General features: G+C 42.3%; 1 protein-coding gene across 1 annotated transcript in view; it reads right to left on the bottom strand.

Moving 5' to 3' along the window:
* The window catches only part of sh3kbp1 (SH3-domain kinase binding protein 1), a 105,654-nt gene that overhangs the window by 45,131 nt on the left and 47,486 nt on the right, over positions 1-13,037 (bottom strand). Inside the window, exon 3 of the mRNA XM_060899700.1 lies at positions 2,891-3,008. Within this exon, the coding sequence (XP_060755683.1) occupies positions 2,891-3,008 (118 nt within the window). The remainder of the gene's footprint in view (positions 1-2,890; positions 3,009-13,037) is intronic.

Raw genomic sequence — 13,037 nt, forward strand, 5'->3', positions numbered from 1 at the left:
AAGCATGCTGAGATCTGCATCATCAGTTACTGATGGATACTGACTGAGCTTCTGGAAGAGACCAGACACTTCAGGGCACACCTCCCATGTTTGCCAAGCAGTCTTTTTGCCTTTATCACGGAAGGATGACACCACATCACACCCAGTGAATGCATGAAAGAACAGGATGCCACAGGATTTTTCAGGGCCGAGAATGTTCGCCATCTGATGGACTGACCTTGACCAAATTCAATCCACAGCTCTTCTAGGCCTGCATCCTTGAGAGTCCCAAAGGCATACACTGCAATGGTGAGAATATCTGTGTCACAGGCCTTCACCAACACAGATTTGCTCTGCTGTTCAGCTGCATGCAGTGCATGTAGGAAGATTCTGGTGTCAGCCTCTTCGTGGTTGCAAGGACTTAAGTCTTCCAGACCGCTGGATTTATTGCTAAGAACATGTTCTCCTTTGGTCACAATCACCACATTGTACTGACACAAAGCTACAATTTTGTCAGCAAGAAATCCAAAATGCTCAGTCTTCTTGTCATTGTCTTGGAGGAAGCTTCTCCAATTAGGTGGAACTTTGGTTTTGTCACTCACCCTGCCTTCTACTTCCTCTGCCCCATTTTGATCGAGTTTCAGCCTTCAGACTGGCATCCCAGTAGATGTCAAATACTATGTCTGTCCTGTCATACTTTGAAGAGTAAGTATGCAGTTTTGGAACAAAGCCTTGGACAGCATATTCCTCAAATGTCTTGATGCCTTTGGATACAATGAATAAACAAGAGAAGACCCATCTGCAATGATGACATCACATTTTGGTTCTGTGTCTGGAGGAGAAACAACAGTTTCCAGAATGTTGACGAGCTGAGACTTCTGACCATTCTGGAGTTTTCCATTGTCACTCAGTGCTGCAGAGAATAACCTGGTTCTCATGCTTAAAGAACTCAAACAGATCACATTCACGTGATTGACAGGATATGAAGAGCTGTGAGAAAAGGCGACAGTCATCTTTCAGCACTTGCTCTTTTGATTTGCCTGCACCTGAGTCTGCCTCTTGGGTTCTAATTGTGGTGGTGGGGTGGTGTCTGTTTGAGTGTGTGTGTGTGTGTGTGAGAGAGAGACAGAAAGAGAGAGGGAGAGAACGTGAATGAGTGAGAAGGATGAGGCAATCATATTTTGTCCCTCATCTGCAAGTAAAACGCACATCAGTTTTGGCCTAACACTGGCATTTTTACCCTTTATATCCTTCATTATCACTGGCGGGTCAAACTGACCTGAACAGTATGTGTGTCATCTCATCTCATTATCTCTAGCCACTTTATCCTGTTCTACAGGGTCGCAGGCAAGCTGGAGCCTATCCCAGCTGACTACGGGCGAAAGGCGGGGTACACCCTGGACAAGTCGCCAGGTCATCACAGGCCTGACACATAGACACAGACAACCATTCACACTCACATTCACACCTACGGTCAATTTAGAGTCACCAGTTAACCTAACCTGCATGTCTTTGGACTGTGGGGGAAACCGGAGCACCCGGAGGAAACCCACACGGACATGGGGAGAACATGCAAACTCCGCACAGAAAGGTCCTCGCCGGCCACGGGGCTCGAACCCGGACCTTCTTGCTGTGAGGCGACAGCGCTAACAACTACACCACTGTGCCGCCCCAGTATGTTTGTAATATAAACAAAAAATGGCTGCCATCTTGAAAACTAGCAGCCCTACTGATTTTTTTAATGACATCATTGAATTAGTCACATCAAAATACATACATCTTGATATTTTGACAATTAAAATATATCCAGCCATTCAAGTTCTATAGTGAAAAAATATTTTTGAGATTAGAAGCGGTGGCCATCTTGGAAAATGGTCGTCATCTTGGATTTTCAGGCGGCTAATGAGCTTTTCTGAAAATATAGGTCCTGGACATTATTCGTGCCAATTTTGATGCTTTTATCACCAAGTGAAAGATTCTTATGGAATATCGACTTAATCTGCAGAACTAGATTTAGGAAGTGGGTAGAAAGTGGAACAAAAAGATTCTCTGATGCAAGTTAAACATTATCACTTCATTTGTTTACAAACAGAATTACTTCCTCATTTACGTAAACACCGACATCCATATATTTATATAAAAGATATTTTGCACTAAATATAATTCCATGTAAAACAAATTTTACATAAAATCTACGTTTTGTTAACTTAATACCACATACCATTTTTATTTTTTTTTTAAATATAAATAATCATATGGGTGTCAATAATTGTGGAACAGTGTCACGTGATCTGATATGCTAAGTAATTGGGAATCAACTCATTTTTTTTTTCCAGTGGAAGTTTGAGTAATTATTCATGCACAATTTACATATTGAAAGTCTTTTCTACTTTTGCAATGACCAAAAGATCGTTAAGGTGTTGATAATTGTAGCCGAGGCTCTAGTAATACTCATAATACTGCAGTAGTAATACTATTACAATCACTAATATAATACTATAAATGATTGCATTTATTTGGCACATATCAGATGTTTAAAATGCACAAAAAGAGAACAAAGGTTGTTAAAAATAAAACAGTTAAACAGGCAGATCAATAAAATGCATATTTATGCTAAACTCTCTATTTAATAGTTACAGCGAGCAAAAGTTTGCATCCCTGTAACCCTGACAGTAACATGAACAGAGAGGCGGAGAACAATACTTATCCACTGTGGGCGGAGCTACTGAGGTGCTTGGTAACATTTTTAACATTAATGTGATGTCAAATTATATTTCATGTCCATTACAAATCAAACCACATGCGTAACCCATCAGGAGGAGAAAATTATTTGTAGTTCTGTTCGTCTGGACTCTGTGTGTGTGTGTGTGTGTGTGTGTGTGTGTGTGTGTGTGTGTGTGTGTGTGTGTACCTTTCTTGGCTGGTCTGAGGCTGGATTCTGATCTGGGACTGGCGCTGCCATTGGACAGATCTGATTTGGCTGCTTGGGAGTTCGAGCTGAGCTCCTTCTTCACCTCCTTTTTAATCTCCTGCAGGAGAAGATGGAGAAAAGGAGAGAAAATATCTTTAAACTGCCACCAGGAGGTGCAAGAGACCACGAGGAGGGAACTGAACTGAACTTGGATTCACTGTGTCTGACTTATTGCTTTCCTCACACGGTCATGTGACCACCTGTCAATCACATTTACATGAAATTGTGGACGGAGTTTATTCAGAATGTTAAACACACACTTTTTAAAATGTTAAATGTGTTAAATCCAAGACTGATACTTTAATAAACAATATGAATTTCCTGTTCTGTATAAATACACAATCAGGCTGAAGGTAAATTATTCATATTGAATATATTCATTTTTTTTTAAACTAGCAGATGGACAAGTTATTTAATTGTTTGCTCAATGAGTATTTTCTGCAACATTTACATTAAAATCTGTTTCTATCTTTATGTCTGCAGCTGCTGCTGTCTGTGTTTTCACCATTTTGAAAACAACAAAAGCATTGCATTGTGGGATACAGTTACAGCATGATTATAGAAGTACAGTAATCATCAGCACGGTCACTGTGGGGGACTGGAACAATTCATACTGCATAGGGGACAGAGAGAGAGAGAGACACACACACACAGAGACAGAGAGAGAGAGAGAGAGGGGTCAGGGGGAGAGAGAGACAGAGACACAGAGGGAGAGAGACAGAGAGAGAGACACAGAGAGAGAGAGAGAGGGGCAGGGAAAGAGAGAGAGAGACAGAGAGAGAGAGACAGAGAGAGGAGGGGCAGGGAGAGAGAGAGAGACAGAGAGAGAGGGACAGAGAGAGAGAGAGAGAGAGGATGTGCATTTTGGACTCATATCCTGAATGGAGTAACACTTAGGTAGAGTAAACCACACACACACACACACACACACACACACTGTAAGCACTTCTCCATATGTGGGTTTTAGTTGTAACTCTGGCTCCTGTGAGCAGCTCGAGCACTACGTCTGTCTAAATCAGGGGTCAAAGTTCATGTACATCCTTGTTCACGTTCTTCCTGCCACGTCATCATCCTGCTTCTCTCGCTCTCTGTCTCTCTCTCGCTCTCTGTAATGTAACTATTTTTATGGCAAAACAACAAAGCCACATATGAAAAAAATTAATGGAATTTTAAAATATAAAAAATATAAAATAAATAAAGGACACGGTAAAGGATTTCATATAATTCTTAGAAAAAAAAGTGAGGCGACAGTGATATCCACTGCACCATCGCACTACCACACTGATAATCACATGCCAGAGTTCATCTTTATTTGTATTTTTCACAGTGAGATTTAGTTTAGATTGAGGAAAACGAGACTCTGAGATCCTCATCATGTACAGCAGAGCTGATGGAGGACGACATTTCCTTACACCACTGTTATATAATCACTCACACCATCCATCCATTTAACACACGCACACACACACACACATACAAGATACTGTCTAACATTTTATTCAAGTCTCCAGATATGTGAAAGAACGACATCCCTGGTGAGAGAAATGCAAAGAAAAAGCAAATGTAAAGGATGAATCAGAACACACACACACAGCATCTAAATATTAACCTTGGGAGAACAGAGGTTGTGTCTTCTGAGCAACAGGAGGAAAAAAAAAGAAAAAACCGATGAAGGCCGAAGACGAGGTATAAAGTGAAGAATGATGTGGTCAAAAATGTGTGCAGTGATAATCATCACACTCCTCCTTTTCCTCCTCCTCCTTCTCCTCCTCCTCATCACTGCCATCATCACTGCCAAAATCATCACCATCACCACCATCTTTGCCATCATCACCACCATCATCACTGCCACCATCACCACATCACCATCTTCACTGCCATTATCATCACCATCACTGCTATCATCACTGCCATCACCACCATCATCACTGCCATCATCACCGCCACCATCATCACCATCACTGCCATCATCACCACCACCATTATCACCAACATCATCACTGCCATCATCACCATCACCGCCACCATCACCACCATCACTGCCACCATCATCACTGCCATCATCACCACCACCACCACCACCATCACCGCCACCATCATCACTGCCACCATCGTCACCATCATCACCGCCACCATCACCACCACCATCATCACCGACATCATCACTGCCATCATCACCGCCATCACTGCCACCATCACTGCCATCATCACTGCCATCACTGCCGCCATCACCGTCATCATCATCACCGCCATCAGTGCCACCATCACCACCATTATCGTCACCGCCATCATCACTGCCATAATCATGCCAACATCACCACCATCATCACTGGCATCATTACCACCATCATCACTGCCACCATCATCATCACTGCCATCACACTGCCACCATCACCGCCATCATCATTAACACCATCATCACTGCCATCACCACCATCATTGCTGCCATCATCATCGCCACCATCATCACCGACATTTAATACATTATTGTTTTAAGATTTAGACTTTTACATACAAAGATTATTTTATGCCAATTAAAAAAAAGCCTAGAAATATCATTAACTGACTATTTACTGTAACTGAGCACAGGCTTGCTCACTGCGGATAGATTAGGGATAAAATTAGCTCATGTTTTAAGTCATTCAAATTCTGTAAAGCTGCTTTGCAACAATGTTTATTGTTAAAAGTGCTATACAAATAAACTTGACTATTTGACTTTCACAATTCTAAAAAGCTTACGAATCAAAGTTTGACCTAAAATCTGATTTCTGAATCATCAAATTTTCCATGATAACAAAAAGAAAAATGTTTAAAATAATATCAGAAACTTAAATTAACACAAAGTTTATTCTTTCAACTATTTTTCAATTACAGTCAGTTAGTTTAATAAAACTATTTAATTATATTCAATTATTCAGCTATTTATTTCATTATAATTAGCTATTAATTATTTATTAGTTTTTAGTTTCATTTAATATTTTTTAACCCTGGAAATGTCATTAACCCACTTAGTGTTTCACTTTCACAATTTTATACTGAGAACAAAAACAAAAATATATAAAAATCCTGAATTTTGACCTAAAATCTGGTTTCTAAAAGATCTGAAAGACTAAATCAGATCTCAGAACATGAACAGATTCCTCCACATCAAGCCTCAGCATCTTCATTCTCCCTTCTGAGTGAGGAACGCGATGTGTAAGATCTGACAGCGTGTTGATAAACAAGTGCTGTTAAGTAGCTGTGAAGCATGGTGGTGGTAGCATCAGGCTCTGGGGCTGTGTTACTGCCAGGGGATGGAAGTAGGAGGACCACCTCAGAATTCTTCAGCATAACCTCAAACCATCAGAAACTTGGACACAGTTGTGTGTTCCAACAGGACAACGACCCCAAACCCACCTCAGAGCTGACTGTGGAGGATAAAGCAGGAGAACATAAAGTTTAAATAAGCCCTGACCTCAACCCTGTGACCGAAAACATGTGGACTGTGTTTAAAAGTCGGGTCTGTTCCAGAAAACACACACATTTAATTCAACTCCACCAATTCTGCTAAGAAGAGAGAACAAATATCCAACCAGAATTCTGATAGAAGCTCGTTGATGGCGAACAAAAGCATCTGGTGAAGGAGAAACAGGATATCACTACACATGGACACAAAAATGTGAAAAGCCATGTGACTGAACTAATTTACAGCATGTGCTCATCCTTAGTAACTGCCTGGTCAGGGTCACGGTGGTTTACAGGAACCCTTCTGATTTAGGCCACGCCCACTTTAGGCTCATATACAGATCCACATACTGTATATACCAGAGGTGGGCAAACTACGGCCCGCGAGCCACATCCGGCCCGTTGGCGTTTTTAATCCGCCCCGCGGAAGACAATCATATAAACACGATTGAGCAGATCTATAAACTATAAGCGTCAGTGTTATCACGTAGACAGGTGTTCTAGAGATCCGTCTTTCCAGTCAGTCGTATTCACGCGAGATTACATTTGCAGAGTGGTGCAGCGCGTGCCATGGAAATCATTCTGGCGCCCGTGCCACTGATGATCTCGAGAACACAGGATAAAACCTGACAATGAGTGGTCCTAAAAAAAGAAAAGTGGACAGTGAGTGCAGGGTGTTCAATAAAGAATGGACAACTAAATATTTTTTTGCTGAAGTCCGATCAAAGGCTGTATGCCTTATTTGCAAAGAAACCGTTGCAGTTTTAAAGGAATATAACATCAAATGGCACTTTTCCTCCAAGCATGCTAATTATGCTAACAACCAGTCAGCGCAAGCACGGACGAATACAGCTCAGCGGTTGCTGAGTGAATGTGAGTATTAACACTTTCTCTTTTTAAAACTATGTTGGAGCTGTAATAAGATGGTAGTCACATGTTTACAGACATAATATAAAAAGTATAACTCTTAGTAATTTTGGTTGTCGTGGGTGGCTGCTGTAGTGCTGGTGTTTGTTTTTAAGTACCGTGTGCTTTTGGGTGTCTGCTCCGCCCCTCATTTATGTCCCTGTCTGCTATTATAGGTGTATTATGAGCAGCTGACCTTGCTTCTGCTTATATCTGTTCCTGGACTTTTGCCTGTGGAGGTTATTCTGATCTATGAGTGGCCTTTTGGAATATGAAAACCTGTTTGGAACCTGTGTTTTGATTTTTTTGAGGACTGGAAATATTTCAGTGAGTGACTTTGAACCTGAAAACCAGTTTGGAGTTTTTTGCTTTCTTGAGCCGTTTTGTTTGATTTTGTGGGCTGGATGGATCCAGTGCCAAACCACTGAACTGCAAACATGTTGGCATGGTGTGGTACCCAAACTGTTGAACTGCAAACATTTTGGAATGGTGTGGTACCTCTCCTACTAATGGTGGTTGGTTGTACTGGCAGGCTGGAAGTGGATGGTTAAAAAAAAACACTCAGGTGTAAATCTACGAGTTCAGTGAAATGTACAAAAATTATATGTACTGATATGTAATTTAGTTCAATTTAATGATATGCAATGTATGTATAAAATGATACAAATATACAAATACAGTACACTGGCATCCTACTCATCCTGGCAGCTCAAAGATGTAATTTAAGAATTAAGTGTGCTACTTTTCTTACTGTCACGTGTGTGTGTGGATTACTTTTCTGGATGGATCCAGTGCCAATCTATTGAACTGCAAGCATTTTTCTGCTCTGCCTTTGTTGACTGAGAACTAAAATAAATGTCAATCTGATCTGCATTTGGGTCTCTGTCAGTGAAGGCCTTACAATAACACTAAAGCTTTTCCGGTTTATGTTCGATATGTATGAATTTGGTGTTGGCCTGGCCCGCCTGGCAAATTTCAAAAGTCAATGTGGCCCCTGAGCCAAAAAGTTTGCCCACCCCGGTATATACTGTGTTACAGCCCTAACCGTTATCTCTACATGCACATGCACACAAGCGCACTTCTTTTCATAACTTGTGAATTTTGTGTCATTTTTTTGTGTGAGATTTTATAATAAACACAAAATACTGCAAAAATACTGTGCATTAATCATCATAATTATGAGGTTTGTTCACAACGTACCAGTGAGCATCTTGCAGTGGCACAGCTGCAAATCTCAGAAGGGTGCCACATACACAAACCCACCGAAACCTGAGACATGAGTACGCTGAACTGTTCATCAAAATGACATCATCGAATGGCCATCACTAATCTCACACTTGCTTCCCTTGTGTGTGTGTATGTGTGTGTATGCGTGTGTGTGTGTGTCTCAAGTTTGGGCAACAGCTGTGATGAACTTTTAAACACACACTTCCTGCTCAGACAACACAGTTAAACCACAGCTGCAAACTTCTGCACCATGTAACACACATCCACACAGAGGAGGTATATTTAGAACAGCTTCTAGTTCTCACACAAAGTAACGCTTCAGTGAGGGTTTTTTTTTTAAATAAAAGGTTCAGCTTCTGTTTCTAAAAAATAGAGAGTTCATTAGGGTTCTGGATGTAATTATTTTTTAATCCATGACTGTGTGACTCAATGTTTCAGGCATCGAGCTACAGATTGCGAATATTGCGAGTTCAAATCCCAGCACTGCCAGGCTGCCCTGGCCAGGTTCACAAGTGAGACCCATAACCTTCTGCGTCTGCTCAAAGAAATGAGCAAAACATTTCAGAGGTTTAACCAACGACAGAGTTTTCTTCTTCTTCTTCTTCTTCAGCTCATTCAGCCCAAAGTCCCTAAATATGTCTATGCAAACTCAGCTGCAGAGTTGCTAATGTTAGCCTTGTTTTTAGACAGAGCTTAAACATAAAAATAAGAAATTAAAAACATTTTTAATTTAACAAAAGGAATATTTAAGTTGATAAAGAATAGGAAAATACATCTTGCATTCTTTTATAATCAAATTTTCTTCATTTAATATTTTTTTCAAAAAGCGAGTGGTGAGTCGTGACATGCCGAGTCGCGCGTGTTAACGTCACTGAGGCGCTATGCTGGAGGGACTGTCACAGTAAAACTGGAGACGCAGAAGTGAAGTGAGAGGACACCTTACTGAGACAAACCGAGTGAGGATGTCAGGAACCGCGACCCTTACGAGCTGTGCACCTAGTGCACAGTCAGTCATTTGCCAGCACTTTAACATTTAAGCTGGCTTGCTGCTAGTGTCACTGGTATTATCCACATTACCTTGTCACTACTGTTTGCATTGTTTCATATTTCTGGTCATTTTGTCATCTCATCTCATTATCTCTAGCCGCTTTATCCTGTTCTACAGGGTCGCAGGCAAGCTGGACCCTATCCCAGCTGACTACGGGCGAAAGGCGGGGTACACCCTGGACAAGTCGCCAGGTCGTCACAGGGCTGACACATAGACACAGACAACCATTCACACTCACATTCACACCTACGGTCAATTTAGAGTCACCAGTTAACCTAACCTGCATGTCTTTGGACTGTGGGGGAAACCGGAGCACCCGGAGGAAACCCACGCGGACACGGGGAGAACATGCAAACTCCACACAGAAAGGCCCTCATCGGCCACGGGGCTTGAACCCGGACCTTCTTGCTGTGAGGCGACAGCGCTAACCACTACACCACCGTGCCGCCCCGCCATTTTGTCATTTATCATTAATTGCCATAACTTTATTACCATTCTAACAACTGTGTTGCGTAGGAATGCGGGGAAAGATCGACCGGCATTTTAATCAACAGCAGTTTGTTTGTCACTCTTGATTCATAGTATTCCATTAAAATACATTCACCACTCATCAGTATTAACTTTGTCAGATTTCCACAAATACAATGATACATACTGGCTGTTAAAAACATTCTTATTTATTTGAATCATCGCCATGGAGTCCACCCCATTCAAACAGCTGGTCCATGCCCTCACTGCCGCCCAACAGAACCGGCACCAGGTGCTGGTTGTGATGAGGACGGAGCAGGAGTGGTGCTTCAAGGTGCTGCTGCAGGCCCAGCAAGAAGACTGCCTAGTGCTCCTGCGCTTCATCGCTCCAGCCGGTGCACCAGCCCCGGAGTCCGCAGGATCTCTCCACGTCACTCTTACAAAAATGGGACTACACAATGACCCAGAGGTTTTCCTGGAGCTCTTCACACGAACCACGGAGGTGTGGGGGTGGCTGGATGAGCACAGAACGGCCCGCCTGTTACCGCTCCTGACCGGTGAAGCGCAACTCGTGGCTCAGCACCTGCTCGCAGAGAACTGGATGGTTTATGTGGACTTGGAGCACGCAATTCTCCAGCAAGTCGGCTGCTCCCCAGAGCAACACCAGTAGCGCTTCTGCGCACTGACACTGGAGGAGGTCGGCTGGCCTTTCGCCTACAGCTAGCAGCTGCAGGATGCCTGCTGGCGGTGGTTGAGGGCAGAGGACCGTGACATCAAGTAGTCATCGATGCAGTGGCACTGGAGCTCGACTGCTAAGGGGGACAGTGGAATGGGTTCAGTGCCACTGCCTGGTGTCGCTGGATCGGGCCATTGAGCTGGTGGAGGACCATCTGGCAGGGGTTCCAGTGGCAGGCAGACATCTGGCTTCTCCTTCCTCTCTCTTTCTGATTCCCCCCTCATGTTACTCCCCTCCCCCCATCCCTTCCCTGTACCACGGAGGCAGGGGCCGACTCCCCCGCAACCAGCACCCCAAGCCCGTGGTTCCCCTCCCCCCTCTTCCCCTTATGTTTCGGTGTCATCCCTGCAGGTGAGTGCTCCTCATCCCAGCAATAAAGAGGTAAGGCCTGGGCCAGCATGCTGGCACTGTGGGAAGCCTGGGCACTTCCAGGACCAATGCCAAGCAATGGAGGTAGGGTCAGTGGTCCGGATCCCTGATGTGCCAGAAGCTGACCCCGATAGAGCTGGAACGTACTGCATACCAGTGAGTATTCAAGGGGGTAGACATCAAGCTTTGGTGGATTTGGGTTGTAGTCAGACCTCCATACATCAAAGCCTGATTCACTGGGGAATGCACATTTGGTGAAGGTTAACCCTTTGGGGTCAAGAGCTTCACCGGCGAAGCTCGGCAGGTTTAGAATGAGAAGGTCATGTATTTAGATAAATAGCTTCAAGAGTTTTTCATCATACAAGCATATTCACAGAAACTTTATACTTTACACTTTATGTACCCACTGCCAAATAATATTATTTTTTTAAAATTACCTAAATTAGATGAAATATAAAACTTGTCACCTTACTCAGTCACACCAGAGTCGGAGCGCTGAGAGTCCATTTTTACATTCATAAAAGACTATTCACATAGTAATGGCATGATAATCACTTTCACTCTGTCGGTTTCCATTGGTTTCTCTTTCGCGGTGGGAACGCCCACCGTAAACAGGATAAAATCTGTCAGACATAGGTTATTTGGAGGTAAAACTTGTGAGATGGCACATGGATTTTATGCACTTCAGATGATTCAGGACAGCGATTCAATTTCAGGACAGCGAATCAATTCATGATTCATTTCATGATTCAGGACAACGAGTCGGTTTAATCTTGAGAACTGTGACGTGGTGCCCTTTTTTTTTTTTTTACTTTGACTCAATCCAGCCATAGATCAGCTTGAGTAAGTGTAAATATTTCTTCTATTTCTGATGAGCAGATTGGTTGATATGTGTGTGCTGTAGTGCATAAACAGGAAAAATGACTGAGCAATTTTTCCAGAGTTAAAAGTATTTTCCTCAAAATAGTTAATTTTGCTCTATTTTGAGTTTAGAGAGTAAAGTTTGGAGTTGGAACAAAATTGCAGAGTAATTGTGTAACAGAGTAACAGAGTTGGTTGTGGCTCTGAAAATAGTACAAGAGTCAATTTCAAGACACACTGAACAGAGTCAAATACCGGATAAATGACGATGTAAAAAGGAGTTTTAGAGTTCTGAAACTTGGAATGTGTGAAAAAACATGACCTTACCCATTGGGACTTGACCTGATGGAATTAAGAGTTAATCTGATGGGATTAAGAGATGGCAGTGGGAGGGGTTTTCACTCTTCTCATTGGAATGGAATGGAAAATTTTCACCCTTCTCATTGAATACCCCTCCCACTGCCAACCCTTTATTCCAAAACAATAGAACTTAAATGTTTTGATGGCCAGTTAATTGTCCAAATCAGTGTAGCATATTTCAGTTTTTGTGCTTGATACATTCCTAAGACTGAACAGAAATTACCTCAAGTGACTTGCATCATGGTCATTTTTTTTTCACACATTACAACACAGTTCTAAAACTGCTTTTTACAACATCTTCATTTGTCTGGTATTTTTTGAAAAAGTGCAATCATGACATACATACTCCATGGATATTATTGTAGCGGAACTTGTGCTGAATACAAAAAAAGTCATATGACTTTGAAAATACTGCTTCGATTTGTTGAAATTGACAACAAAATCAGAGCATGCCAAAATCATTAGCGTGCCAGAAAATACCCTCAGACCCCAGAGGGTTAAGTGTGTGCACAGTGATATACGCAAATATATAATAGTTACTAATGCCTGTAACTATTCATTTCCAAGGAGAAAAGCATAGTGTAGAGGCGGCAGTTAGTCTGAGCCTCACCCATCCACTGATCTTGGGAACTGATTGGCTGGGGTTTAAAACATTAATGAAAGTGGGT

The sequence above is a fragment of the Neoarius graeffei genome, chromosome 19, assembly GCF_027579695.1.
Source record: "Neoarius graeffei isolate fNeoGra1 chromosome 19, fNeoGra1.pri, whole genome shotgun sequence".
Classification (NCBI taxonomy): Eukaryota; Metazoa; Chordata; class Actinopteri; order Siluriformes; family Ariidae; genus Neoarius; species Neoarius graeffei.